Source organism: Epinephelus lanceolatus, chromosome 5, assembly GCF_041903045.1.
Source record: "Epinephelus lanceolatus isolate andai-2023 chromosome 5, ASM4190304v1, whole genome shotgun sequence".
NCBI lineage: Eukaryota > Metazoa > Chordata > Actinopteri > Perciformes > Serranidae > Epinephelus > Epinephelus lanceolatus.
This window is the reverse complement of record NC_135738.1, coordinates 17,938,943-17,966,412: the sequence shown is the minus strand read 5'-3', so window position 1 is coordinate 17,966,412 and position 27,470 is coordinate 17,938,943. Positions and strand designations below refer to the sequence as shown.

The following is a 27,470-nucleotide window of genomic DNA, read 5'->3' as shown; positions in this document are numbered from 1 at the left end:
AATCAGGTCGAAGAAATTACTTAAACTGTACATAGATTTTGTGAATTTGATGTTGGAACATACTTATAAATCCTGAACATACACTCATGTAGTGTTCTCTTTCCTCCAGCAGAGGGATAGTTGTTGTGGTCTGCAGGAGGAGGAGGAGGAGGAAGAAGAGGGAGGAGGGACAGTGGGAGTGGTGAGGAAACACAGATGGGAATCTTTCCAACTCAAGCACAGGACAGGTCTAACTCGCTAAGCATGGCTTCAGTGAGGCATTCACTACTTTGACACAGGATGGGTTAACAGAGACACAGTTAACAGAGCGTTTGATGGTAAGTTGCCAACAAAGAAAAAGATAACACTTTGCAGATGGTTAAGTTTTGTATTTGGAGCTAAAGTTTGTCAACTGTGAATATCCTTTTAGTACCTTTGAGATCCATAGTATTTGTAAATGTCTTAGTTTTATTGAATCATGCTTTGACGAAACAGTTTCAGTTCCAGTGAACTGATGTAATGATAATGGTGCTATTGAAGACTTTCACTTTGCACAAGTGTGTCATAGATATAGTGGCGCGCACCGGTACAGTTCCTGTTAAGATTTGAAAGCTTGTTAATTATTAACCTTCAGCTTCAGTTAGACTCCAGTGAGAAAACTGCTCACTTGTTCTGCCTGCAATAACTGTCATACACTCATGTAATTCATTCCTAATTCTGGTTTTGTTTGGTTTTTCACACCATATAGGTCTGCATTCTGCCATGCTATGAAGTGAGGGCGTGCTGAGACTGTGACAGGACTTGTACCACTTCCTAAAATGTGATGGATCCTTCACAAAGGCAAAATGGAACAATCCAGAGACAAGATGGCAGCGCCACTGACCTCCCCATGCCTCTGATTGAGGATGACTACATTTACGAGCCCATTGAAGTCCCTCCTGAATACAGTGAAAGCAATATTTATGAGTGCACCTTGTCTGGTCTCATACCCACAACTGAATCCCAACCCAAACCCTCAGGTCATCTCCAGGGTCATGAGGGAGGAAGTCCTGGGAGTACAGACCCTCAAAGCACAAACGTGCCTCCCCCAGTCCGCCTCCCTCCTCTTCCACTCAGAACCAGACTTCCCAGTGCGTGTTTGCCAGCTAGACGAGGCATTGCACCCCCTCCTGTTCCCCCGAGGACACGAGTTCCCCTCGGCCAAAAGCAGTTTTCCTGTGACCTCACTGAGCCAGCTCACAAACTGAATCGTTCCAGGACGGAAATACAAGAGCATGTGAGTATCTCTGCAAAGACAAAAGCCTCCTTTGTGATTGAATCAGATGACCCAGATTACAAGTGGCAAGATCAGAGTAAATGCCAAAAATATGCCATTTATCTTTTCATCACATCAGGACCCATGGGATATCAAACTACAAGACACTCCACAAGGCAGCACCAAAAGGCTGGCTTCTTTTTGTGATGCAACGTCCATGTAAGAAAGTGCATGAATATCGGTTTCTGCATATTTACAGTGGTTAATGTTTTGTCATTTAAATTTGATACAAATAAAAGACGGCATATAAAGAATTTTCCCCTTATGACACCTAAACTGTCAGTCTAATATAGCAGCCCTCCACAACTGTATCACAGAAATAAAATACTGGATGTCAGACAGTTTTCACCAACTCAATCAGTCAGAATCCGATGTTGTTGTTATAGGTCCATCCGCAACAAGAAAACTAATTTTGGAAAGCCTTGGCGATTTAACACCTCTTGTAAAACCCTCAGCCAGAAACCTCTGCGTCATTTTTGACCAGGACTTGAACTTTGAACTTCATGTTAAAAAAAAGTGGTCCAGACATGTTTTTATCATTTGAGAAACATAGCCAAAGTCAGGTCTTTTATCTCAGCCACAGATTTGGAGAGACTCATCCATGCTTTTATTTCTTCACGCCTCGACTATTCACCATCACTTCACCATCTACAGTTAGTACAAAATGCTGGAGCTCAGCTTTTAACTAGGTCTAAAAAATGTGACCACATCACCCCCGTTTTAGCATCCCTGCACTGGCTGCCTGTTCATTTTAGGATTGATTTTAAAATTCTTTTATTTGTTTTTAAGGCCAGACTTGGGCTAGCCCCTGCCTATATTTCAGACCTTTTATCCTCACACAAACCAGCTCGCAGTCTGAGATCCGCTGATAAGGCCCTGCCAGCTGTTCCAAGGTCTAGGCTGAAAACAAAAGGCTACAGGGCCTTTGCAATCAGGGCCCCTAGACTCTGGAACGATTTGCCTGTGGAAATCAGGTTTTCAGAGTCTGTTCCTCGTTTTACATCGCTCCTCAAGACACACTTTTACAGGAATTCTTTTATGAAGTAATGTTTAAGTTGATGTAATATTTAATTTGTATGTATTTTGTGTTGATATTGAGTGTGTGCTGATATTTTATGTTGTAAAGCACTTTGTTATTTATATTGAAAAGTGCTATACAAATAAAGTTATCATTATCATTATTACTATTATTAAACTCTTAAAATGACAGATAAAACAAAAACAGTTACAGAACTTTAAATAGTATGTGGACCTTTGACCTCTATGTGTGACTCATTTCAATGAACTGACAGAAACATGATTCTGCCTTTTGTTCTTTTAACTCCACGTTACTTCATAGGAAGTTTGAGTACAAAACATATTTGTCATCATACTTTCATTTCACACTGGCAACCTGTTTACCTTCTCTGACAGGCTAATGTCACGGTACAGGCATGCAGACAGCGTTCATAACTCAGGTGTGGTATGGAGTCGAGTGTTACACATCCACCCTGCTCTGCTGCAGCAGGTGGAGGTTAATGTCAGCGTGACCACTGACTGGGGCGATCACCAGCTCCCCTTCCCCACTGCAGGTAAGAGTCACTAACACAGTAACACACATACAATACTTATAATAACTGTTGTTTGTAATCACAGTCAATTAAGAGACAGTTACATTCAGAGGACTGTGTTTCATTTGATGATGCCACACCTTGAAATAATAATAAACATAATAATAGTAATTATAATTAGATCCATTACTAAAGTAAAAGTAGTGAAACCACAATGTAAAAATTCTGTACTCAAGTGTCAGACATAGAAGTACTTACTGGGAAAAGTGGCCCCTTTTAGAGTATTAAATTCTGAAGCTCCCAAAGTCCCGAAACATTTTTTAATCTTTATAAATAGCTAATAAAAAACAAAACAAACAAAACAAAATAGACTTCAGGGGCTGCTGTGTGAATGTTGTTTTGTGGGATAATTTACAACTCTGTCATTCTTATTAACACATGGTGACCTCCAGCACGGTTTCATTGGAATATTTGAAACGGACCCAAAGTCTTAACAACACATCACATGTTGGTGGGCACAAAATGTGTTCAAATTACATGCTAGCAACACAAAAGCAATGTCAGTGCAAAGTCAGTGAGGATCTTTTGTCGTGGTGGACACACACATTAAGTATAATGTGCAAAAAAGCTTGTGAAGGGCAGGTGGAGCGTCGGTGGATGGGTCAAACAAACATGGACTTTCAACAAGGAGAGTGATGTTAGCATGATGTGAAACCAAAAGTCCATGTGGATACGTGGCTTGATGGACTTTATGTATTTATGCACAGCATGTACGTGCCTAGTTATTTTAACAGAAACCACAATCTTTTCCTAAACTGAACCAAGTATTTATTTTTGTTCTCTAAACCTGACCAAGTTATTTTCTTTCTGTGAACATAACAAAACTGTGACTGTAACAGGCTTTGCACTGGCATTGTTTTTATATTACTAGCACGTTATTTAAACACATTTCATGACCACCAGCATCTAAAGCATTGTTTAGAGCAGCAGATCTCAAATGGTGTGCTGTGATGCTGTGGGACTTTGTGATAACCACACATTATTATTGCAATATTCAACTGGGCCTATACAAAAAGTTACTGATGAATTTTTAATTGACTGTATCAGTATGTTGTGCGCATACTGATACAGTATGCGCACAACATACTGATACAGTATGTTGTGCGCATCCATTTCCTAATAAAGAGGCAAACTTGAAAGTTTTTTTTTAAAACCTATTTGTCGCTGTTTACATTTGGGAATTATAAGTGTGTGACTCATCAAGTTATCTTACATTATTTCCCATTTAAATGGATGTGTTACTGGTGCTTTGATGTAATTTTAAAAAGTTCAAAATGAATTCTTAAATCATCTTGTTAAATATATAGAGTAAGTTGTTTTCAATTGTTATTTGATATTAGTAATCAAAAACAAACATTAATGTTGTAATAAGAGTGTTAACACACCTTTTAGAGTCTATTGTGCACAGATATAAATAAAGGTGTGCCTCTAGAGTTTGGCTTGCCCTTTGGCATGCCTTGGGCACAAAAAGTTTGAAAACCATTGGTTTAGAGGTTGCGTCCATTTTATGTATGTCTGTGTTGTGACCTCATGTAAATCCTTTCAGAGCTTTGCACAAATCCATCCTGTGGATGTGCAGGGCCTTGGGTCTATAATGAAGCATTGTATTTTGTTAGTTGATCACATGCTTTGTAATGTAAAACCAAAGTAACTACAGCTGTCAGATAAATGTAGTGGAGTAAAAGTATAAAGTAGCAGAAAAAGGAAACACTCCAACATTATTGTTATGTGCTGCAGTACCTGAGGACACTTCACTCGTTCTTCAGTCACTGCAGGTGTTGGCAGAAGTGTGTGGACTCTGAACTCTAATGTTTTATCCAGTGAACAGGACAGTGAAGAGTCTGATCGATGAGATCTTCCAGCTGCTGGACCTCACTCCCAGCACAAGTGGGCATCATTATTTAAAGCTGTGCGACTCTGATGAGTATCTCCACAAGTGAGTCATTAATCCAGGAATAAATATTTATCAATAAGCTCTGATGTTCCAGCTAATGAGGTTCTTTTTAAAAATTAGTTTTTATGTATTTGCATATATATATTATACTAGTATGATAATGTGTACAGCTTTCATTGCATTTTTATGTATTTTTTTTCCTTTATTGTGTCACTACATTTGACCCCTAGCGGACAGATAAAGTGAATTTAATTTAATGTTCTATCTCAACATGTTGTGTTTCCACAATCTCTGTTTAATTTGGTGATCTCTCTCCTCAGTGAGGAGCTTTTGGGCATGCACGAGATTATTCAGATCTACTACAAATTTGAGAGAGTCGTCCCCCTCCGACTGCTCCACACGAACAACCGCAAACACAGTCTGAGCCGAGATGTAAGTCAGTTGAAACTCCTTCTCTGTTCCCACCCACCGTGTAGATCATTTACAAAGAAGGGGTGGCCTGTCTTCGGTCTTGAAATACTGCTTTGTCAAACACCTGTGTCTGGCCCTCAGCCAGCCTGTTATTATCCGGGCTATTATAGCTGTAAAAACCTCCACCCTGACTTCTTGACTTTGTTCTGTTTACACATCACGTCGTGGCTGGTGCTATTTAGCAGCAGGAATGAAATAGAATAAGGGTGAATTTCATATTTCTTTGGATTTATAGTCATAAAAATAAGATAAAATCTCCCTATCATTCAACGATTTTATGTGCCTAATATAAATTCTGTACGCTACACAATAAACTGCCACAATCCTACGCAGCAATCAGTATTTCAACCCACATTTTTTTTAATTCCCTGAGGTGGAGGACGACATCACTTCATGCCAGCTGTACCAGTTCCTGCGTCCTGTCTGTGTCTTTAACACCTGCAAGTAAGAACAAAGAATGACAAACAATGACAACAGTTCAGTGGGTCATGTGTCAACCAGTGTCTGTTTGTAGGAAACAAAAGGAAAGGTAGCTTTGCTTTGTGGTTCCCCACCACTGTGGCATCTGTGTATGTTTAACCTTCCTCCTCTCTCAGGTTGAGCCTGCAGGATGTGCTCAGCAGCTACAACAGAGAGGTGACAGAGCTAATGAGAAGTAAGGTCAGTAAAGGGAGGACTGAGCAGTGTTTGACTGTGATTCTTTGCATTTGTTTTGACTGTATGAGTTTCACCACGTCAGGATAATTTAGATGCATCAGTAGGAGTGATGTGTCCTGAGCTGACTTTCTGTTGCTTCTCTGACGTGGGGTCTGATCTCATCTTCTCTGCAGTCTGGGATGAACGTTAATGTGCTCGCTGGCCGCGTTCGCACCATCAGCAATCTTCTGTGTGGGCTCTCGTGTCAGGAGCTGGAGGACGCTATTGGCCGGCTCAACAGAATCAATCCCATACCTCTGGTAGGATATCGCATACATGTTAAACTTCTCTCTGAATTAAAGGCTGACTTCATCTTGAGACAGTGCAGTCCCATTAGGTTTTGAGTAAGGATAGACCGATACATCGGCCAGCCGATATATCGGGCCGATATTTGAGTTTTTTACTTGTATCGGCATCGGCCGATACGCGCGTGGGTTCGCGGATTTATTTTTCCCTGGCATGATTTACAGACAGGCATCCACGGGCAGCTCTGTGTTGCCGGAAGACCCTGCAGCGCACATGCAGCGAATCCTACTGTGTACAGTAGTTGTTGTTTTATTTATGCTTCAGCTTAAATATTTGTTTATTTTATAAAGATTTAAGAGCACTGAACTCTTTTTTTTTATTTGAATATAATAATAATAATAATATTCTACCTGTTCTACCTCAACTTTCCATCTTGTTTTAGTATTTTTTACTGTTCAATAAATGTTTCTTATTTTAAACTTGAGACCTGTAATATTTGTTATCATTGTGTCACTTTTTTTTGATGTAAATTGAGGGAGCAAAAGCAGTATCGGCCCCAAATATCAGCTCAAGAAAATCGGCAGTCCATAATCGGTCATTGGCTAAGGGTGATGGAAAAAAAATCGGTATCGGCATCGGCCCTAAAAAATCCATATCGGTCTATCCCTAGTTTTGAGCCCTTTGTCTTTGTCATGTGTGATTACTTTCAAATTCTCCTGTAAGCTACTGAATATGTTTTTATATAATGCTGTGTTATCTTTATTTGCAAGCCTCTCCTGAGGTGTGACACTGCAATTCACCGGAAAAAATGAGGTGTGGAAGAAAAGAACACCTCCTCATGTCTCATCAACAATACAAACCTGTGTTTCCTTATCGTTTTACAGAGTCATGATGAGATGTCAGAGTGTGAATCAGGTGCGTAGCTGTTACTCAACTGTAATGCCACATAAATGAAACATTTAAGGGAGCTCTATACGACATTCAGAACATTGATATAGCAGCAAACCAGGGGCGCAGATCTTGTTTCAACACTGAGGGGATACATATAACACGGGAGGATTTGGGGTCCTCTGCCAGAAAATTTTAAGCAACAATTGGGGCCTTTTCTGCATCAATCTATGGTGCAAATGTCTTTGATTGTGTCTAAATAAAAGTCCTCAGCTACTTTCGTCTTTTTACTGGGGGGGGACAGATGCACATGTTCTAAATATTTAGGGGTTTGTCCCTTGCGTCCCCCCTGAAATCTACACATATGCAGCAAATTACTATTTGCTATGTAAAGATATAGTTTAGTAATGGCATCCTGAGCTGAGAATGAAGTCACGCTACATCTGAGTGTGTGCTGTAATCTGAGCTTCTCTGTTTTTTGTTGTGGTTGCCAGTCCGGCTGCGGGTGCATGTCAGTGCATGTTAGTGCGTGTAAGTCCCTCCCTCCATGTCCCAAAGCTAGCTGCTGCTCTGCACCGTAGAGTTCTCAATCTCAATCTGAGCCCGACGGGTCAGACTGGGTTTGGACTGAAAATGTGTGCTGATAAGAGCATGTGAGCGGAGCGGAAGGATTTTGTGTTGAGCGAGGAGTGGCTATTTTTTTTAAAAGGTGGAGCGGAGCCTTATCTCTCACTCCAATTTCGCTCTGGTCGCTCATGCCCCACCCAGAATGCATCTTTGCACCTGCGCACACCCACACTATTTTCTTTCAAAGCTATGGAGTTTACTGTGTACTTCAGAAAAGAAACTGAGAAGAAAAGCAGCGGTACCTTGGAGAACAGTCCCTAACTACGGGGAGAGGTGAGAGGGCTTCCCCGGAGGTCGGCCGCTTAACCCGGTCCGTCTCCTCCACACTTTGACTTATTTCCACCCTGCCGACAGCGGTACCATGGAGAACGGTCCCTAATTGCAGGGAGAGGGGAGAGGGCTTCCTGGAGAATCTACCAAGCTCATGTTTTATTTGTGAATAGAAGATTACAGCTTAGGGTAGTACAACGCAGTTTTTTTGAGCGGAGTGGTCAGCGAGTGGAGCGGGATAAAATTTATGATGGAGTGGAGTGGAGCGGAGCAGAGCGAAGAATGCGCAGAAACAAGTGGAGCGGACGAGTGGCGCAAAGTGACAGGTCTGCGAGCGAGGAGCGGAAATTTTCACCTGCTCCGCTCCAATCACATGCTCTGGTGCTGATCAGCGAGGTTGGGTAGGGCCCAGGCTGTGTTTTTTTTGGTTGTTTTTTCTTAATAAATAAATGAATAACTACTAAAAAGTGCTGGCAGGGAGAGAAGGAAAGGAAGCAGCCAGGCTCCTTTCTGGGCTCTCTGTCCTTCCTTCTGGCCGGAGCAGGAAGTTTCTCTGGCAGGGAAATATAGTGTGGAGAGTTGGTGATCCCCCGAGCTGGTCCATTTTCCGCTGGAGATGCACGTGGCCTGCCTCACAGCCATTGTGTCCTGGGCGTTACAAGCCAACTAATGCCTTTTTGGGGGGAGGGTCTGGCTTGGGCTCAGTATTTTATGGCCTGAGCTTGGACGGGCCTTGTTCGACCTACACAAGTTGGTTTGGTTTGAATTGTAATTTTTTCGACCTGTTGAGAACTCCCCTATGCTGTGCTCATACGGTGTAACTTTAAAAAAAAAAAAAAAATTTTGGGCAAAAATTGGGCATACTGACCCACCGTGGCAGGATGCCATTTTCACTGAAGTGTAATACCCACCCTCTGGTTTCCCCCTCATGTTAATGTTTACTATGTCAGCACTGTTGCCATTGTCAGCGTTGTTTGTGGTGTTAGCACTGTTAGCTTCTAGCCTCTGGCTCAGCCTCAACCTCCATCTTGGCCCAGACTCTGAATCATAAATATGCTCTGAATGTTGTATAGAGCTCCTTTAATAAATGGTTTATAACACACTATACTGTAGTTGTAAGCAGATATAAGCAAGCGTGTATTAACATATCTGTCAACAGCTGTTCCTCCATGTGTGGGCACCCATAAGTTGAGGCTGATGTATACACAGATAATAAATGGCAATATAGTAAAACATAGCTGTAGATGTTGATGTTGACAATGTTGTTGACACATTAACTGTGCATTCATAAATGCTTAACAATGTCATTACATCTGCTTATAACTACATTATAGTATGTTATAAACCATTTATCAAATGTTTGTGTGCTACCTATGAACATTAAACAGGGGGGACTTAAAGTTAATAGTCTGGTATGTTAATGTTTTAATTGTCTAAACTGATGTTCATTTGTTGTATTCCAGCCATGATCATGCTCCACAAGGCGCTGCTCAAAGTGCTGCAGATCTTTTTTGACAACTTCCATTCAGACTTCAGAGCTCAGGATGTAACCAGTAACCCACAAATACTCGACGTTGAGGACAACTCTGAAATCATCCAGTTCAATATTTCTGCTCTCTACCAACTACAACCCACCTGGTTAACTAAGTATGTGTTCATTTATAATCACACACAGACACACATTTTGATACGTGCATTTACAGACATACTGATACAAAAATAGGTGCACACACATATGCAAATGTTGACCACAGCCCTGAGAAGAACAATGGCTTTTATTGCTTTCTCTTTCCTTTCCATTATTTTTAGTTACGAGTGCTTCTCTGTTTCCTGTGAGCTGACGTACGGCGGAACAAAGATATGTGACACAGGCATTTCTGAGAACATCAGCACCGCCTTGTCGTACGGAAACAAGATCCACTGTAACCGCATGTAAGAGAAAGATCTGTTAGAGTATCTACTGTAAATGTTGTTTCATCACATTTAGCTTCCTCTTTGAATTCCTTTCCTTATTCACACAAGAATTACATCATGGTTTAAGAAGTAAAAGTAGATTCAGCAGAATTGTTTTCAAGCCTATGTGTGCTTGCTTCTTTATGTGACCCTCTGATCCAGGCTGTTTTCACACTGGTCTGTTGTGTCATCATAAGTGTGTGTGTGTGTGTGTGTGTGAGAAGTAATCTATGTCAATTCATGTGTGAACATTAGCAGAAAACTATAGCAAGGAAAATGATTTACAAGATAACATAAATGGATAGCTGAGGAAAAACAACAACATGTTTATGACTGTATGTTTTTGATTTTAGGATGGCATTCCCAGTTCCAGTAAATCAGCTGCCATATGAGAGCATGTTGACGTTTCGCCTCAAGGGCTCCAAGCGAGGCAAAAGCCCCGAACTTCTAGGCTGGGCTGTGCTACCTTTTTACAGCGACAGGTAGGTTGTCCACAACATTTACACCATATGGACTGGTTTAAAATTCAAAAATTGCATCTGACTAAATGATAATGCAGGAGTAGGCTTGGGAGGAAGAATTAAATTTCCTATATCAGCTCAGTATTTTTTTATGCACTCTGAATGTGTAGCAAATGTTTGTGGGGACCACCTATTGTGAGATATTGGAGGGTGTCTGAATCATGTGATTATAAAATGACTTCTGTGCCTGCCTGAACTAGCATTTGTAAATTGATGAAGTCAAGTGCCCCTTTAATGAAATAATCTCGAAGATTTACAGTTAAACAAATGTCTGTTAAGTTGGTAACACAGGAGTGATTGAGCCTGTTGCTGTGTTTCCATGAATGTATTTTATGCACATTTTGAAGTATTGCATCAGAAAAGCTTTGTGGAAACGGCAAAATGCAATAAAACATCAATTGCATTATATATTTTTTATGTTTGCGTGAGGTGGTTTTTGTCTCGGTCGTTGTTTTCCAGTGCATCAGAATTATTGCATTAAAGTATCTTTGTCTCCAGACAGCATGAAACCCAGCCAATACAAGCTGACATGACACAACCAAAACTGGCCCAATTAAAACAAATCCCTTAAGACCTCTCTCAGTTTTCCTGTCATAGATGAGTTAGATGGCTAAAGGGACTTGTTTTGTTTCCAGTCACAACCTCTACTTCTTCTACTGTGTATACTGGCGGATTACAGCCATGCATAAAGAGTAGCCTATAACACCAACTTCAGATGAAACTCTGCTTTGCATAGCCTATTTCTTTTTTCTCCAAACCAGTTGATAGAAACGCATCTACCTTGCACTTCTTTTTTGCCACATTTCAAAAGTTCACTTAAAATTTGCTTGACAATTCAATGGAAATAGGATTCATGATCCTTGAATTTGCAGTATTCTGAAGTGGGTGTCGACATCCCTGGGCGATATCCCTGGGATAGGCGCACGGTTAGTGAAGCATCTTTCATCACCTAGCAGTCGTTACTCTGCTAGAAAGGAAGGGCAGAGCTAACACAACAAACTCACTCTTCAACTGATGTTTGTGAAGCTGCATTATGTTTTTCTGGTCTCTGCTAATGTTGCAGGTAAAAGGTCACTATGGCCAAGCAAACACAGACAAGAGTGATGTCACACAGGTGACAATATTCCAGTCTCTGGGCAGTGAGTTCCAAAACCACACCTTCACAATTACTGCATAACGCCAACAGTACCAAGACTGACAACGAAACACAGATTTTTGAGATTGTAACTTAAATCTTTTTGAGTGAGGTTCAAAGACAAAATCAGTCATTTTTATGTTTTTTGTCATGTAGAGCACAGCTTGGGCCCCTCAGTACGAGCTTTTAAATCACTTATTGTGCTTATGTTATTTTTAGGCCTGTCAAACAAAGGTAAAGCAACTCCTACCAGAGTGTGAGTGGTAATCAAATAAATGCATGTATGCCACACTGTTAAAGCAAAGGAGTGCAATGTCCAATCAGTGTCAGTATGGTATGCAGATAATACTGATTACTTACTGATGTCCAATGATCCTGGTTTCAGGAGTTCCAGTTTTGTTGTTTTCTCTGATTCATACAAGTGATATATTCACATATTCTTTTCCTGTACAGTACTTCCTGGACATTTTATAAACTCTATTTTAAAAACTGTTTTTGAACATTTCCTGAGCCCTTAGGCTATTATAATTAGTGACATGCAGTATGTGCACTTCTGTGTGTCTAGGACTCTGGTGAAAGGGACTGTTCTGCTCAGTATGTCCACACTGACGGAGCTGCCTGCTCCTCCCTCCCCTGCCCTGTTTGACAGCCACAGACAAGCCGTAGGGGTCATACTGCAGGTGAGTAATGCTGGACAACTCTGCCCTCTGTTGATCAAAAGACAAATGACACCACGTTACCTGTTTAATTATTCATCCACCCATCTTTCCCCAGCTCGAGTTTCATGACGAGTTTGAGTGGAAGTATCAGAGGCCCATTGCCCTCCCTGGTTCTATTGTATTTACTCAGCCTTGTGAGGCTGTCCAAAAGAAAATGTTGGAGGTCTCTAAGAAGCACTGCCTCTGCTTGTGAGTAGAGGAAAACAAAGACATTATATTATTAACTACTGCACAAGTTCAAAGTTTCATATTTTTTTACATAAATGATTTTTTCATTTCTGAAGGTGGATTTTTATCTCCTCATTTGTTTTTGCTGTCTGTATCTCTAAACACATTCCCGACATTGCCTCTCTGTCCCCAGTCTTACAAAAAATGAGAAGGCTTTCCTCTGGAGTAGGCGCCACTGTAGCGACAAAGCAAGTACATTCCTCCACCTGGTGCTGGGCGGAGCCTTCAGGTGGCAGCCTGAGGACTTGACAGAAATCTATACAGTTGTAGATAACTGGCTTATCCATCTGCCTGAGGAGGCGCTCTTCCTGCTCAGTGACAGGTAGGTTCCACTTGGTTCAAATGCAGAAATATACGGGGGCCGAGACGTGTCGAATGACCTACATATCTAAAACGCTTTACAAATAAAAAACATAAGCTCATTAACAGAAAAAATGGAAGCAAAACCCACAATGGAAACAAGTGTCAACGGCTGTTGAAAATGAAACGGGCCTGTTGCTGCCTGATCCATACATCCTGCTCACTCAGTATTGCCCATGTGCAACTCTTAACAGAGATGAGAAGGGAACAAGATGGCTCAGTCATTAGCTACGGCCATCATCAGCTTCAGAAAATAATATAATAATGTTATTAATTAAGACAAGTTCTACTGTCCTCTGTAAGAGCTCATCAGCCAAATGTGGTACTGCAAGTGACAGGATGCCATGGGGGCCTAAAAGACTATTCCTTGTAGGGAACAATCCAAAACATAAATCTGACATGACAAAATATGTAAATACACTGAACAAAAATATAAACACAACACTTTTGTGTTTGCTCTCATTTTTCATGAGCTGAACTCAAAGATCTAAAACTTTTTCTACATACACAAAAGACCATTTCCCACAAATATTGTTCACGAATCTGTCTAAATCTGTGTTAGTGAGCACTTCTCCTTTGCCGAGATAATCCATCCCACCTCACAGGTGTGGCATATCAAGATGCTGATTAGACAGCATGATTATTGCACAGGTGTGCCTTAGGCTGGCCACAATAAAAGGTCACTCTAAAATGTGCAGTTTTGCTTTACTGGGGGGGTCTGGGGGGGTCAGAAAACCAGTCACTATCTGGTGTGACCACCATTTGCCTCACGCAGTGCAACATATCTCCTTTGCATAGAGTTGATCAGGTTGTTGATTGTGGCCTGTGGAATGTTGGTGCACTCCTCTTCAATGGCTGTGCGAAGTTGCTGGATATTGGCAGGAACTGGAACACGCTGTCGTATACGTCGATCCAGAGCATCCCAAACATGCTCAATGGGTGACATGTCCGGTGAGTATGCTGGCCATGCAAGAACTGGGATGTTTTCAGCTTCCTGGAATTGTGTACAGATCCTTGCAACATGGGGCCATGCATTATCATGCTGCAACATGAGATGATGGTCGTGGATGAATGGCACAACAATGGGCCTCAGGATCTCGTCACGGTATCTCTGTGCATTCAAAATGCCATCAATAAAATGCACCTGTGTTCATTGTCCATAACATACGCCTGCCCATACCATAACCCCACCGCCACCATGGGCCACTCGATCTACAACGTTGACATTAGCAAACCGCTCACCCACACGACGCCACACACGCTGTCTGCCATCTGCCCTGAACAGTGAAAACCGGGATTCATCCATGAAGAGAACACCTCTCCAACATGCCAGACGCCATCGAATGTGAGCATTTGCCCACTCAAGTCGGTTACGATGATGAACTGCAGTCAGGTCGAGACCCGATGAGGACGACGAGCATGCAGATGAGCTTCCCTGAGACGGTTTCTGACAGTTTGTGCAGAAATTCTTTGGTTATGCAAACCGATTGTTGCAGCAGCTGTCCGGGTGGCTGGTCTCAGACGATCTTGCAGGTGAACATGCTGGATGTGGAGGTCCTGGGCTGGTGTGGTTACACGTGGTCTGCGGTTGTGAGGCCGGTTAGATGTACTGCCAAATTGTCTGAAACGCCTTTGGAGACAGCTTATGGTAGAGAAATGAACATTCAATTCACGGGCAACAGCTCTGGTGGACATTCCTGCAGTCAGCATGCCAATTGCACGCTCCCTCAATACTTGCGACATCTGTGGCATTGTGCTGTGTGATAAAACTGAACATTTTAGAGTGGCCTTTTATTGTGGCCAGCCTAAGGCACACCTGTGCAATAATCATGCTGTCTAATCAGCATCTTGATATGCCACACCTGTGAGGTGGGATGGATTATCTCGGCAAAGGAGAAGTGCTCACTAACACAGATTTAGACAGATTCGTGAACAATATTCGAGGGAAATGGTCTTTTGTGTATGTAGAAAAAGATCTTAGATCTTTGGGTCCAGCTCACGAAAAATGGGAGCAAAAACAAAAGTGTTGCGTTTATATTTTTGTTCAGTGTATATGTCCATAGAAGTCACCATTTATTCTCACATCATATGCCGTTCTGGATCTTACCTATTAGGCGTTTTACATTGCACATAGCCCCAGGCTAAGGGAGCTGTTAGCCTGCGGCTAAGCAAGCGTTCACACTGGCACAATCCTGACACGTTTTAAGTGAGGTAACCCCTGACTGAGTTGCGTTAGCACCAAGTTTGCAGGGTTAGCCAATGAAAATGGACTAAACTCGCAGCTACAAGTTTCCAGTGTGAAGCAGGGCTAAGTAGACAGAAAGAATTTAAGAATCCTAATGCAAACATGAGTTACATGGTCTAACAAGTATTTAACCCAGGGCTAGTAGAAGTGCATTGTGAATCTTACAGCCCTGGGCTTAGGTTAACCCTGGGTCAACAATGTGTGTGTGAAAAGGGGCTCAAGGTCAACTCTTAGCTAAGGATAGCTCTGGGTTAAAAGAATACAGTGTGAATAGCCTCATTGTTTTATCCACAGCTGATAATGGAAGTACTGTAGCCAACAAGTGAGCTGTCTTGCTTCTTTCTCATCTCTGAGAATTGCACATCATTACGGATCGGGCAGCATGTATGGATCAGGTAGCCACAGGCCCGTTTCTCTGCCAACATCCTTTGACATTCACTTCCGTTGTGGCTGTTGCATTTGTGTTGTCCATTAATGGCCTTGTGTTTTCTAAATTTGCAAAGCGTTTTGGATATGCAGTTTGTTCAACACATCTCAGCCACTGCAGAAGCAGGGACGCACTCATTATGCAAAGCTGCAGGGACCAACAAAATTGATAACATACAACACATGGAGAAAGCCTTATTTGTTTGTTGTTTGCTTGGTAATGTGTTCTGGTTCAATAACCACCATGCCATGCCATTACTGCAGCGGGTAATCTGCATCTTTAAAAGGAGGTGATGTAAAATATTTTATGATATTTAAGAACACGTTATCTGTGTTCATGTGACTATTCTAGCAGGACAGGGGTGGTAGATCAGTTTAACCACCCAGGTCAACACATATACACACAATAACTACAGGAAGAAAGAAAAAACACTGTATATATGCTTAAATATGCTTAAAAACGTATGCGTGGAGTTAGTATTAAATACTGTAATAAATATCTAAAGCACACAGAAGAAATGACGCTGTCCAAGAGCATAAAAATGACCTAAAAAGAACAGAGAAGGCTGACAAAAAAAAAAGGGAATAAAAGAGCAGTTTTACAGGCACGTCGAGCACAGCTACAGTACATCCTGAGGGCAGCAGAATGTGACCAGCTAGGTTCAATATGCTCATTGATTTCCATACGTAATGTTGGTCATAAAAAGAACTCAGATCCATCTTGGTTTCCCTCTAGCTGTTTCTGCTGTTATACACACAGGCTGTGGATCTAACAAATTAAAATACGAGGTTAAAAGACTCAACAGGTTTATGAATAACTAAACTCACTGAAAAAGAGGTCAGTTCTTGGAGAAGGTGCACTCTTTGCTGGCCACACTTATCATCTTTGTGTTTATACACCACCTTATCTATTTGTCAGACACAGTACTCTGAATTTAAACATGTCACGTACTGCATTATGCTCTTTAATATTTTGTTCTTCAGTAGCAGAGGTGATTTACAAACTAGTAATTTAATGGGTTTTTGTACAGACAGTCAACTCAACAAGACAAGCAGACCAGTAACCCAAAATGACATCTGTGATCATGATTCCTTTGTTTTCTGACTTATTATACCTCTTTCAGTTTTCATGATCAGACTGTGCGGATGGCTGCGGTTCATTACTTTGAACAGATACCAGACGGAGAGCTGGAGGTGTTTCTGCCACAGTTGGTCCAGGTACTGTAAGCACGAAATGCAATCAATATTTTTGCACACTTTACATCGACCTCACATCCATTATTTATTCGGTTTAAGACATCAGATTTTTGAATTTGAAAATAAGCGGCACACTCTGTAGATTCCTCCGCGGTTTGATGTTAGTTTGATCAGTCATGCTGTCCTGCAGGCTCTGAAGAGTGAGTGGGAGTTGGACGGACCTCTGGTGATGCTGCTGTTGGAGAGATCACTGAGGAGCATACGGATTGCCCAGCAGCTGTACTGGTGAGCGGCGAAGTCAGACATCAAACAGAGCTAACAGAATGTAGCTCTGGATCTCTTGTAATACTATTGTTGTATCATTCACAACAATGATAAGATAATGACAGTTTGTATGAAAGTAAAATATCTCGTTTTACAAATAGAATAAGTTTAATTTGATATATCATCAGCACTGATAGTGCAAATGAGAATAAAATAGGGCAGAACTTTTGGTGTCCTTCTATATTGTGTTGTGATATTCAGTGTTTTTCATCGCAGTATGTACAGTAAATCTTTATCATTTAAATGCTGGCAGGCTGCTGGAGGATGCCCACACTGACCCCCACTACCAGAGTTGGTTCAGTAAGGTTCAGGCTGCCCTGCGGCACTGCTGCGGCCGGGCACTGAGGCAAGAGCTGGATCATGAAACCCGCCTGGTGTCTCTGCTTGTACAGGTGGCTGAGAAGGTTCGCACTGCCGATAAGGCTCGACGTAAGGTCTGTAAACACATCTCTTATCTATCTATTTGTTCAATTACCCACCCACAGGCTCCTAATCCTCCATTGTTATTACTAACTGTGCAAGTCAACCATTTTATTTCTTCCGTTTTATGCATTTCTCTGCAGAATGTTTTGAACAAAGAAAAGTGGAAGATTGATGACTTCTTCAAAGCAGGGACCAGTTGTTGTCTCCCGCTGGATCCTGCTGTTCGTGTAAAGGCGTTGGACGTTAATGTTAGAATGTTACGCAACACATTACACCTTCATATCATTACTGTAATCTAATTTGCACACAGTGATAGGACTGTTTACTCTTTTGATATGTTACAAACAGACGTGTAAGTTCTACAACTCGAACGCGGCTCCTCTGGGGATCTCATTCATCTGCTCTGACCCTCTGGCCAAGAACATCAGTGTCATCTGCAAGGTTAGGAATCATATGTTGCTATATTATTGCTATATATATTGATCCACACTGGGCTTTATGCAAGAATATTTTAATATTTTTATACTAACTTTCTCTTGCTTTTTTGAGGTTTGCTCATACGAGTTTTCCAAGTTGGATTCAACAAACTGTCTTAACTGGACAAACTTGTCATAAACTGCTTGTTTCAGGCTGACTAATGTCACCTGTCCACAAGAAAGTGTGTGTTTGTGAGACTTCATCATTTCCCCTCGGGGGGATTAATAAAGTATATAAGAAAAAAAAAAAATTAATCAACCCCTCTAAAATGCCCAGTTGCTGCCCAATTTGTAGGCATTTGCAAAGACATTACTAAAGAGTAAAAAGAGGACTTTGACATTGCAGAGCCTCTAATCTTGCTGTCAGAAATAATCAGAGGGAAACAGACCAAATTTAGCAGTGTCAGTAGCTGTATTAGCTGTAATATTTTCTGTCATAGAAAAAATTAATAATACAGCTGCCAACGAGGGGTTATCGGAGCAGCGTTATACTGTGACAGACATAAAGATGGAATGGTTTGACTTGAAGTTAGAGGCTAACCCATCTACAGAGCAGCTTGCCCAAAGGCTCAACACAAAGAGGATACTCATGACATGGCGTTTGAGCTGTTTTGCTGAGTCAAAAATCAGCCTTCTCAGTAAACAGTTTTCATCACTCAGTTAATTGTGTGGTTCAGACAGGAGATAACCTGCGTCAGGACATGCTGGTACTTCAGATAGTCCGTGTGATGGACAGCGTTTGGCTCCAGGAGGGGCTGGACCTGCGGATGATCACCTACCGGTGTCTTTCTACGGGCAGAGCTCAGGGTCAGGTTTTTTTTGTGTGTGTGTGTGTGTGTTTCTGAATGCTGATTTATGTTTATCTCGTCTTATATCTCTGTGGCTGTGAAGTCATGTTATTCCACGTATATTCTATGCGGTTGTCAGGCCTGGTGGAAGTGGTTCCAGAGGCAGTGACCCTCGGGAAGATTCATCAGGAGTGGGGTCTGGGTGGCACCCTTCGAGAGGACACACTGGAGAAGTGGTTCCACATGTGGAACAGGACTAAGGAGGACTATGAGAGGGTGAAGACCACCACAAAATCTTTGATAACTTGACCGTAAACTTGAGCATTCACGTTTGCTTTTGTTACATGCTTTTGTTGCATCACGTAACACTCTCCCTCTGTGTACGTGTAGGCCGTGTTGAACTTCATCCACTCGTGTGCAGGGTGGTGTGTGGCCACCTTCATCCTGGGGATCTGTGACCGCCACAATGACAACATCATGCTGACGCATAGTGGACACATGTTTCACATTGACTTTGGGAAGATCATGGGCAACGCACAGAAGTTTGGAAGCTTTAAAAGGCAAGTCAGTAAAAATGCAAGCAGCATTTTGAAAGTGAAAGAGTGGCCTTTTTGTTTGAGCAGCAAAGAGATGTAATGTGAATTAACAGTAACTTCGCCCCCACTCTTCTTTTGTGCAATGATAGGGACCGATCACCATTCATCTTCACATCTGAGATGCAGCACTTCATCACTGGCGGGGGGCAGAAGCCTCAGCGGTTGCATCGCTTTGTGGAGCTCTGCTGTGAAGCGTACAACATTATCAGAAAGCGCTCTGCACTGATACTCAGTTTGTTGGAGCTGGTAAGACCTTTACTGAATATATTCACATTAGCAACCTCCTAGCTATATCTGAGAAAAAATAATATTACATAAAACACCTTTTCATTTTTCGTGTGTTTGTTGTTTCCAGATGCTACGTGCAGGAATGCCAGAACTAAAGGACTCTAATGACCTGCAGTATGTCCAGAACAACCTCAGACCTCATGACACAGACCTGGAGGCCACCTCCTACTTCACAAAGTAATCTAATGCGTGACACACAGACACACAGTCTCTTTCTAACTTAATAAATTCTTCTAAATATCCCATATTTTAATTCTGCTGCTGTATTAATCTGACTCTTAAACTTTGTATCCCTCCTGATGTAGGAAGATCAAAGAAAGCATGGGCTGTGTTGCAGTCAAGTTCAACTTCCTGACACACAGCATGGCTCAAGGGAAGAAACAAGATCCACGAACCCGGGACGGCATCCCCGCTCCCAGCACCAACATCCAAGAAGCTGTCATCCAGGGATACAGCGTCAGGTCAAAAGATGTGGTGAGGCTGCATGTCACTCTTTGTGCTGTGGTTACTCAGACGGAAAACATTGGCCTCTGTGTTTTGTTTTGTTTTTTCATATCGAAATGCCACTGAGAAATTTTGTCTAATGCCCCACTGAGCTTTGTGTTAGATCCTAATAGTCAGGGGAGCTGATGAAACACAGCTGACGGCAGGTTCACACATATCTGTTTCAGGAGGAAAAACCCCCTGGCGCTCATCTGACTGAGTGTGTGTGTGTGGGTGTGTGTGGGTGTGTGCGTGTGCGTGTGCGCTGTCACTTATGGCCTCCAAGGCAGCAGTGTTGTGTTTATAAAGTCTTTGGCTTACTCTCAGGGGCAGAGTGAAGAGTCTTACTGATGTTTGTTGGCATTTCAGTGCACTTTGATCAGATTAGGCTTCCTGATGTCAGGTTTAACTGTTTGGAGGCGGAGACGGAGCGTCTTGTCAGTCAGCAGAAGCACACAGATTTGCCCTTTTTTTAGAGTCAGCTTGTGGCAGAATTAGATCAAAATCAGCTTTAATGCCCAAGTATGTGCGCACATACAAGGACTCTGAATCTTCTTTTTAATTTGGACTTCAGGCTTTTAGAAAGCAGTTGAGTTATTTGGTTAGGATTGACTTCTATAATAGAAAGCACTCAATGAAACACCTAGAGATCTGAAGTTGTTGGGGTTTAACTCTTTAAAACCTGAGCAAATTTGCTTGATTTCTTTCAAAAACATCGGCAAAAGGCAACAAGCAACAAAAAATAGAAATGACCCAAAAAAAAAAATTAAATTTGTAAAAAGAGAAAATTAAAAACAAGAAAATTAGTTAAAAAAAAACCCCACAAATAAATAAATAAAAATCAAACAAGGAAATGGCCTGAAAAAAAGAGCTTAAAATTTTCAGTAATTGTGTACCATAATTTTAAATATGTAATAATAGTAATTATTAATATCATTTATTATCTATTGTTTTTTTGCAATTTGTAGTACATTTCTTATCAAGTTACTCATTGCCTTTTTCCTCATGTTTTTGAAAGACATCGCACCAATTTGCAAAAGGTGTCTGAAAGCAGCACAAGAAAAGTGATGTAGCTCCAGGTTTAAAGACTTAAAGGAATACTCCCCCCAAATGATCATTTGTATACCAATTTCTGACCCAGTGTTATGTTGAATTTTGAAGAAAATTCTTGATGAACTGAAGTAAAAGGGGTCCTGTTTAATTACAGCAAAATTTTCTGTTTATCGCTTCTCACACTACTAATGCAGTATAATGTAAGTCTCATTAATCCAGTCATATGTTCATTACTCCCCAAACAGACAGCCCTTTCTGATGGGGAACTGAAATTAAAATTGAAACTTATCTATGCTCTCTTCAAAGCCAGAGTCCATTAACAAAAACAGTAATTTTACCTCACTAAACACAGGAGTTGCTGGTTATTCTAGATCCACCAAAGTCACACAATAACACAAACCAGTGTTCAGTGAGTGAGTTTTTGTAGTCTGGCCTCAAAGACAGCATAGATAAGATTGACTATTTGTTCAGTTCCCTGTCAGACAGTGCTTCCTGTTTGAAAGGTACTGGACATACGACTGGATAAATGACACTTGAATCTTACTCTGAGTCGTGTGAGAGTTTTAAACCAATGTTATGATATACTTTTGCTGCTGTTTGACATGGTTGCCTATGGCTTTAATTCATCAAGAATTTTCAGTTTTTGGATTCTTTGCTAACAGGAGGCATGTGAGAAAAAGTTTTCTTCACAAATTCAAGGTGACACGGGGTGAGTAATTGATGTGCAAATGATCATTTGGGGAGTGAAGTATTTTCCTTTAATTCACTTAAACATATCTGATGTTCTTAACTCAAGACAGACTGACCGTAAGAGCTGTAGAATTAATTCTTCACAGATCATTAAGGGGTGAAGCTTTCCCTAGAGCTGCCATCTTCCAAGAGATTTTATAAGTGTGTGTTTTAGCTGCCTCAGAGCTTCAACATGGACCCTGGGTTATCAGCAGTCTCTCCTCGTACACTCACCCTGCACCCTAATGAATTAGTTTTGTTTGATTTGCAGATCTATGACCTGAGAGTAACCATTCACGATGGTTTTCTGAACATTGAGAAGACATTTGGGCAGTTTGAGCTGATCCATAAACAGCTGCAGAAATACTTCATTGAAACGATGCTGCCTCAGTGAGTGAAGAAAACACATCCAGCTCACATTGCACGGCTGTTTTATTTTGAAACGCTGCCTTTTTCTCTGCCGTAATAGTGACATAATGTGACGCATGTCTTAATTCCGTCTCCCTTTATAGGTTTCCTAGCTGGTTTAAGATGTCGTTCACCCCAGCCAGGAGGATGACTCAGCTGAATAAATACCTCAAACAGCTTTTTGAGGGACCGTGCAAGGGAGTGAGTTCCTCTTGTCACTGCTGTTGATTTCTCTCAGCCATCTCTTGTTATACCTGGCTCTTACTTGCAAACCTCCTTCGCCCTGTCACTTGCAGAATGAATATGTGTGCAGCTTGTTCCTAGATGGCCCCAGCATAGTCCAGGAAAATGTGACGACAGGTAATTTCCTGCTTTTGAATAATAAGTGGGTGTGTAAAAGATTTGAAGGTCATGCTAAAGACAATATTTGGAATGTGAAGACTGATTTTGATGATAGTCCATTTACAGTATAAGACATGTTATGCTGTAATTCACTGGCACTGATGGCTCTGATCTGTTGCAGGAACCCGTCCTCAGATCCAGCTCAACATTTCTTACTCTGACTGTAAGCTCTCAGTCTTGGTAAAACACTTGAAGAACATTGTGAGTTTCCTTTGCTGTTATTATTGAATTGTTTGGAGCATTTATCAAATGAAAAGCATACATAATAAATGCTCTTATAAATACTTTATGGTGTGTGCTTACGTGCAGCGTGTCCCTTCTGGCCCTTTATCTCTTCTCAACAGAAGCAGGCAAATGGCTCCAACCCTGACGCCTACGTGGTCACACGCCTGAGACCGGACCCTCAGCAGCGCTCCAAGAAGAAGACAAAGGTGGTCCGCAATAATGACAATCCCACCTTCAATGAGCTGGTACGACTTCCATCCTTTCTTCTGCTCTATCCATGATTTAGCACCGTCACAGCATCCTTTGGTTTCCCATTAGATTACTGAAGTCCACGTACCATTCAGCAACGTAGCACATGCAGTTCCAAACTTAAGTATTTATTAAATTAAATGAAGAAACATGCTATTCAGTTTAAAAAAAAGATATGGCACAGATGCCTAGTGCTGTAAATATAATTAGAAATTAAACAGTTAGGTTGTTGTAGATCAAATACTTTCTCAGCTGCTATGCAGTACAGTCTATACAGGCAATGTCAGTTGTATTTATATAGCCACAAATCAACAGTTTGCCTCAAAGGAATTTACAAACTGTACAGTGCACCCTTTTATCCTAGGACCTTTTATTTGGAGAAGGGAAAACTCTAGCCCAGTTGCCAGAATTAAATGTTGGCATTGTACATTTCTGCAAACCATGGATATGTTGCATTTGTAAAATTCATATGTATAACAAAGTGCAGACTGCATGTATATGAGCTGTATTTATAATCAGAGGGAGGAAGGCTTGGTGGATTGTGTGCAGAAAGCAGCATACCACTGTCAGAGAACAACAAAAGCAGGTGTTTTTATGCCTCCAAGTCGGCGTTAGCCACGGCTGGAGGTTTAATGTTTACGGGTTGACCATTCGTCTGTCCTATTCTTGTGTACGTGATATGTTAAGAATACCCTGAGGGAATTTCTTGGTGGAATTTCTTCTCACAAACGTCCACTTGGACTCAACAATGAACTAATTAGACTTTTGTCATCATAGCTCCAAGGTCAAGGTCACTGTGACCTTGTCATTCTTGTGAATGTGATATCTCAAGAACACCTTGAGGGAATTTCTTTTCCAATTTTTCAGATGTTCACTTGGACCCAAAGATGACTCAAAGGATAACAAATTGGTGGTCAAAGGTCAAGGTCACCTCACAAAATGTGTTTTGGGCCATAACTCCTACACTTATATGACAAAATTTCACACAAATAGGATAAAAATAATAAAGTGATGATATTCATATCCCAAAGGTCAACTTTACTGTGATATCACACTGTCATTCATTAATTTCCATAACTGCTTATCCTGTTTGGGGTCACGGGGGGTCTGGAGCCTCTCTCAGCTGTCATTGGGTGAGAGGCAGGGTACACCCTGGACAGGTCACCAGACTATCACAGGGCTGACACAGACAACCATTCATGCTCACATTCACACCTACCGGCAATTTAGAGTCACCTTTTTCGCTAACCTGCATGTCTTTGGACTGTGAGAGAAAACTCTTGCTGTGAGGCTACAATGCTAACCATTGCACCACTGTGCTGCCGTGATATCATACTGTTCTGCTGCTGTTCTTCTGTGCTGCTGGGGGAAAGATATGTTTGAAGCATCCATGTTTTCACAGACATGGATGAAAACTGTAAGTGCAACTTGACTGGATTGTGAAGGCTTTCAACCACAAGGCGGTAATTCTAGTTTAACAAGAGTTTGGGACATGTCCAGCGGTGTTTGTAGTGACCAAAGCGGGTATTTTGAGTCAAAAGGGATGTTTTCCTAACCCTAACGAAGTGGTTGTTGTGCTTAAATCTTACCACATGTTAACCACAGCATTGTCACAACATAAAATTGAAAATTGAAATGTGAAGAAACAAAAAGTCTTAACATATCTGCCTGTGAAAACATGTGGAGCGTGCAAATGTAACATACAGTATCTGAGGTTTGCAGACACATACAACATTTATTCTGGAGATTGGGCTGAAAACTCCCCTGAAGGAAAAAAAAAAAAGAACAAATCTGAGAAACAGCAACAGAGCAGGGAGGGAGAGAGGAGGGATCGCCACAATTGTCAAATATAACTTGAACATTGATAACATTTATAAATGCTGTTTTATTCCAATCAAAGACTGTGTATTTTTTCCTTTCTTTAGTACATCCAGTACCTCTTGAGATGAAGTGCTGTCAGTCAGAGTTGTAAAAGTGATCATTACACAAAGTTAGAGTGAACGTTTAATGTGCTCTGCCTGCGGCGCTGCTCTCCGCGCTGTGTGAGTCTGATCTCTGAGCGCTGAACCCTGCGGACTCTGACCAGCAGCTTCTCACAAACTTAAAAACCTCTTACGATCTTTTCATGTTGCAAAGTGAAGCCTTTGCAGAACCAAATGAAAGAAGAACTATAAACTCCCCGTTCCACAGCTTTGACAGAAATCTCAGATGAAACCCAAAACTGTGCAGAAGAAGTATCCTCAAATTACTGAATGTTCTGACTGCAGACAGTTTGATAACCATGATATCTGCCTCCTGTTCACAGCTGGAGTACAGTTATGTCCCACTGCTGTATGGGATGGTGCTGGAAGTGACGGTGAAAAGCAAGAAGACTTTTGTGGCTGCGACCAACATTAGACTGGAGAAGGAGCTGCTTGGCAAGGAGATGTGGTTTCCTCTTGGGAACAGTGCAATCTGAGCTCAGAGCCCTGCACTGTATGCCTGCTGCCAGTAGGGGGTGCAACCACACTGAGGGAAGGACTTAATCCAAAGATTTCTCAGACTGTGAGTGAGACAGATTCACCTGAGCAGAAGAGCTGTGCACTCTCATTTATACCTATTTATCAGATGCAACTTAACCTCACTCCTCAGCTACAGACGCTGGCAAAGGATGGGGTGTGTTACAAGACTGAGCAGGGGACTCAGGGAAGGAGACTGTTTACTGTGTGAAGCATTATTTACAGTGTGCGTCTATTTTTAAATGTCAATCAAATGAAGGACTTTTGCCAATTAGCCAGATTTTTGGATGAAGGAACGAAACTTTTATTATCATACTTGCACTTTCGTTTGTACTTTAACTTCAGAACAGTCTTTGTAGGCGTGTGCAGTCGAGACTGTCGATGTGACAGATTAAAGAGGTAGGTGATGGTGTGCTGTTAGGAGCTGACCGTCTGATACCTGCTCAGACTGAGTGTGTTTGTCCCTTTGGGCTGTGTCAACTGGATGTCCTTGACCAGTGGAATTGGAGGCGGGCGGCAGGAGGGAGAGGGGCGAGGAGAGTGTGTGAGCAGGATGACAACTCTGCCTCTCCTGCCTGAGGAGCTAAGTTAATACTCTCCCCCTCGCCCAGTCCTTTTGTTTTATCCATCACTGACATTCAAACACAGTTATGCACATGCATGCGCAAACACTCAAAGGTGGACACCCACGTGCCCGTACAGATACACCTAAAAAAGCACTTACACACACACGCACACTCTGTTTTTACGCTGAGGCAGGTCTTCATGTTATCTTAATGCCATCCTCCTCTGACAGGCCTGCTGACCTGTACCCTCCTCCGCTTCATTCATAGGATTTAGTGATGAACGAGGATAGAAATAGCCGTCTCCACACTGGATTTGGTTCAATAATGTATACCTCTGTGAATGCTATTTATATTATTCCTTGCTGGGTCTCTCACAGGGAGGTAAAGCTTGGAAGAAAACACTGGCTGCTACTCTTTCATAGTAGTGCTCATGGACTATTAATACATCCTGGCATCAGTTGTCAGTCTCAGGCCTAATAGAACAATAACATGTATTGTTTTGGAATAGATTATTAATCCAAAAACAACACTGTGTCTTGTGGATCTTTTTATGTGTGATCAACTCTACCACAATAATTGCACTTGCATGAATTATTAATTCTATGATAAGAATCTAATATGCTACTCCAGGGATTTCTCCGCCACTTGAGTGATGCCAGCAGAGAGTTATTCTTCGTTAGAGTGTCTTTTCAGCCCTGCTGGTGGAACCTTCTGGTCTTTTTCCTCTGCAGCACACAGTGCAGGCAGTAGAGAAAAGCCACGTCTATTTTCTGACAATAAAACTGGTATTTATATCTGAGGAAATGGTGCTTTTGATTTATTTATATATTTTTGTTGTTGTTGTTGCCGCATCAGCCACGCTTCTCTATCTGTTGGCGAGGTGTGTGTGTATGTGTGAGTCTGATATGGAGAGCTGTTTTTAGGAATACCAAACAAAGACGAAGAGGGAGGCTGGATCCAGGCTGCATCCGTCTCGGGACCGTAGAGGCACCCAGCGGTAGCCTGGAGGTGGAGAAGGAAGGGGGGCGTGAAAAGAGATGTATGTAGAGCCACTAAATACATGAGCATCATATAGATACGTGGAAGCATTCCTGTAAAAACTCAAGCACATAGCAGAGATTGACCTTCAGTAATGCTGACAGTGTGAATGAAGGGAAATACAATGATGGTCACACAATGTCA

At 41.7% G+C, this 27,470-nt stretch overlaps 2 protein-coding genes across 2 annotated transcripts in view; one reads left to right on the top strand and one right to left on the bottom strand.

The window, feature by feature from the left end:
• Nucleotides 1–166: 166 nt before the first annotated feature.
• pik3c2g (phosphatidylinositol-4-phosphate 3-kinase catalytic subunit type 2 gamma) lies at nucleotides 167–27,092 on the top strand. The gene is made up of 33 exons (XM_033635377.2): nucleotides 167–317; nucleotides 728–1,255; nucleotides 1,374–1,453; nucleotides 2,708–2,865; nucleotides 4,726–4,840; nucleotides 5,119–5,230; nucleotides 5,643–5,713; nucleotides 5,866–5,929; nucleotides 6,100–6,225; nucleotides 7,096–7,126; nucleotides 9,460–9,643; nucleotides 9,806–9,928; nucleotides 10,303–10,431; nucleotides 12,171–12,285; nucleotides 12,380–12,513; nucleotides 12,686–12,874; nucleotides 16,708–16,801; nucleotides 16,971–17,065; nucleotides 17,358–17,538; nucleotides 17,668–17,775; nucleotides 17,876–17,968; nucleotides 18,681–18,810; nucleotides 18,931–19,067; nucleotides 19,182–19,351; nucleotides 19,477–19,633; nucleotides 19,743–19,852; nucleotides 19,981–20,149; nucleotides 22,212–22,330; nucleotides 22,453–22,549; nucleotides 22,645–22,708; nucleotides 22,872–22,951; nucleotides 23,095–23,220; nucleotides 25,530–27,092. The coding sequence occupies exons 2-33, from the start codon at nucleotides 803–805 to the stop codon at nucleotides 25,680–25,682; spliced, it is 4,167 nt and encodes a 1,388-aa protein (XP_033491268.1). The 5' UTR covers nucleotides 167–317; nucleotides 728–802; the 3' UTR covers nucleotides 25,683–27,092.
• The window catches only part of LOC117262420 (1-phosphatidylinositol 4,5-bisphosphate phosphodiesterase zeta-1-like), a 30,336-nt gene continuing 27,899 nt past the window's right edge, over nucleotides 25,034–27,470 (bottom strand). The window contains exon 11 of the mRNA XM_078167800.1: nucleotides 25,034–27,290. Within this exon, the coding sequence (XP_078023926.1) occupies nucleotides 27,208–27,290 (83 nt within the window). The 3' untranslated portion in view covers nucleotides 25,034–27,207. The remainder of the gene's footprint in view (nucleotides 27,291–27,470) is intronic.

Excerpts from the sequence above, each read along its gene's own strand:
- pik3c2g (XM_033635377.2), top strand. The coding sequence starts at position 803 with ATGGATCCTTCACAAAGGCAAAATGGAACAATCCAGAGACAAGATGGC. Across the intron at positions 2,866-4,725 it reads GCTCCCCTTCCCCACTGCAG|TGAACAGGACAGTGAAGAGT; the intron begins GTAAGAGTCACT and ends TGTTTTATCCAG. Across the intron at positions 17,539-17,667 it reads CCGATAAGGCTCGACGTAAG|AATGTTTTGAACAAAGAAAA; the intron begins GTCTGTAAACAC and ends ATTTCTCTGCAG.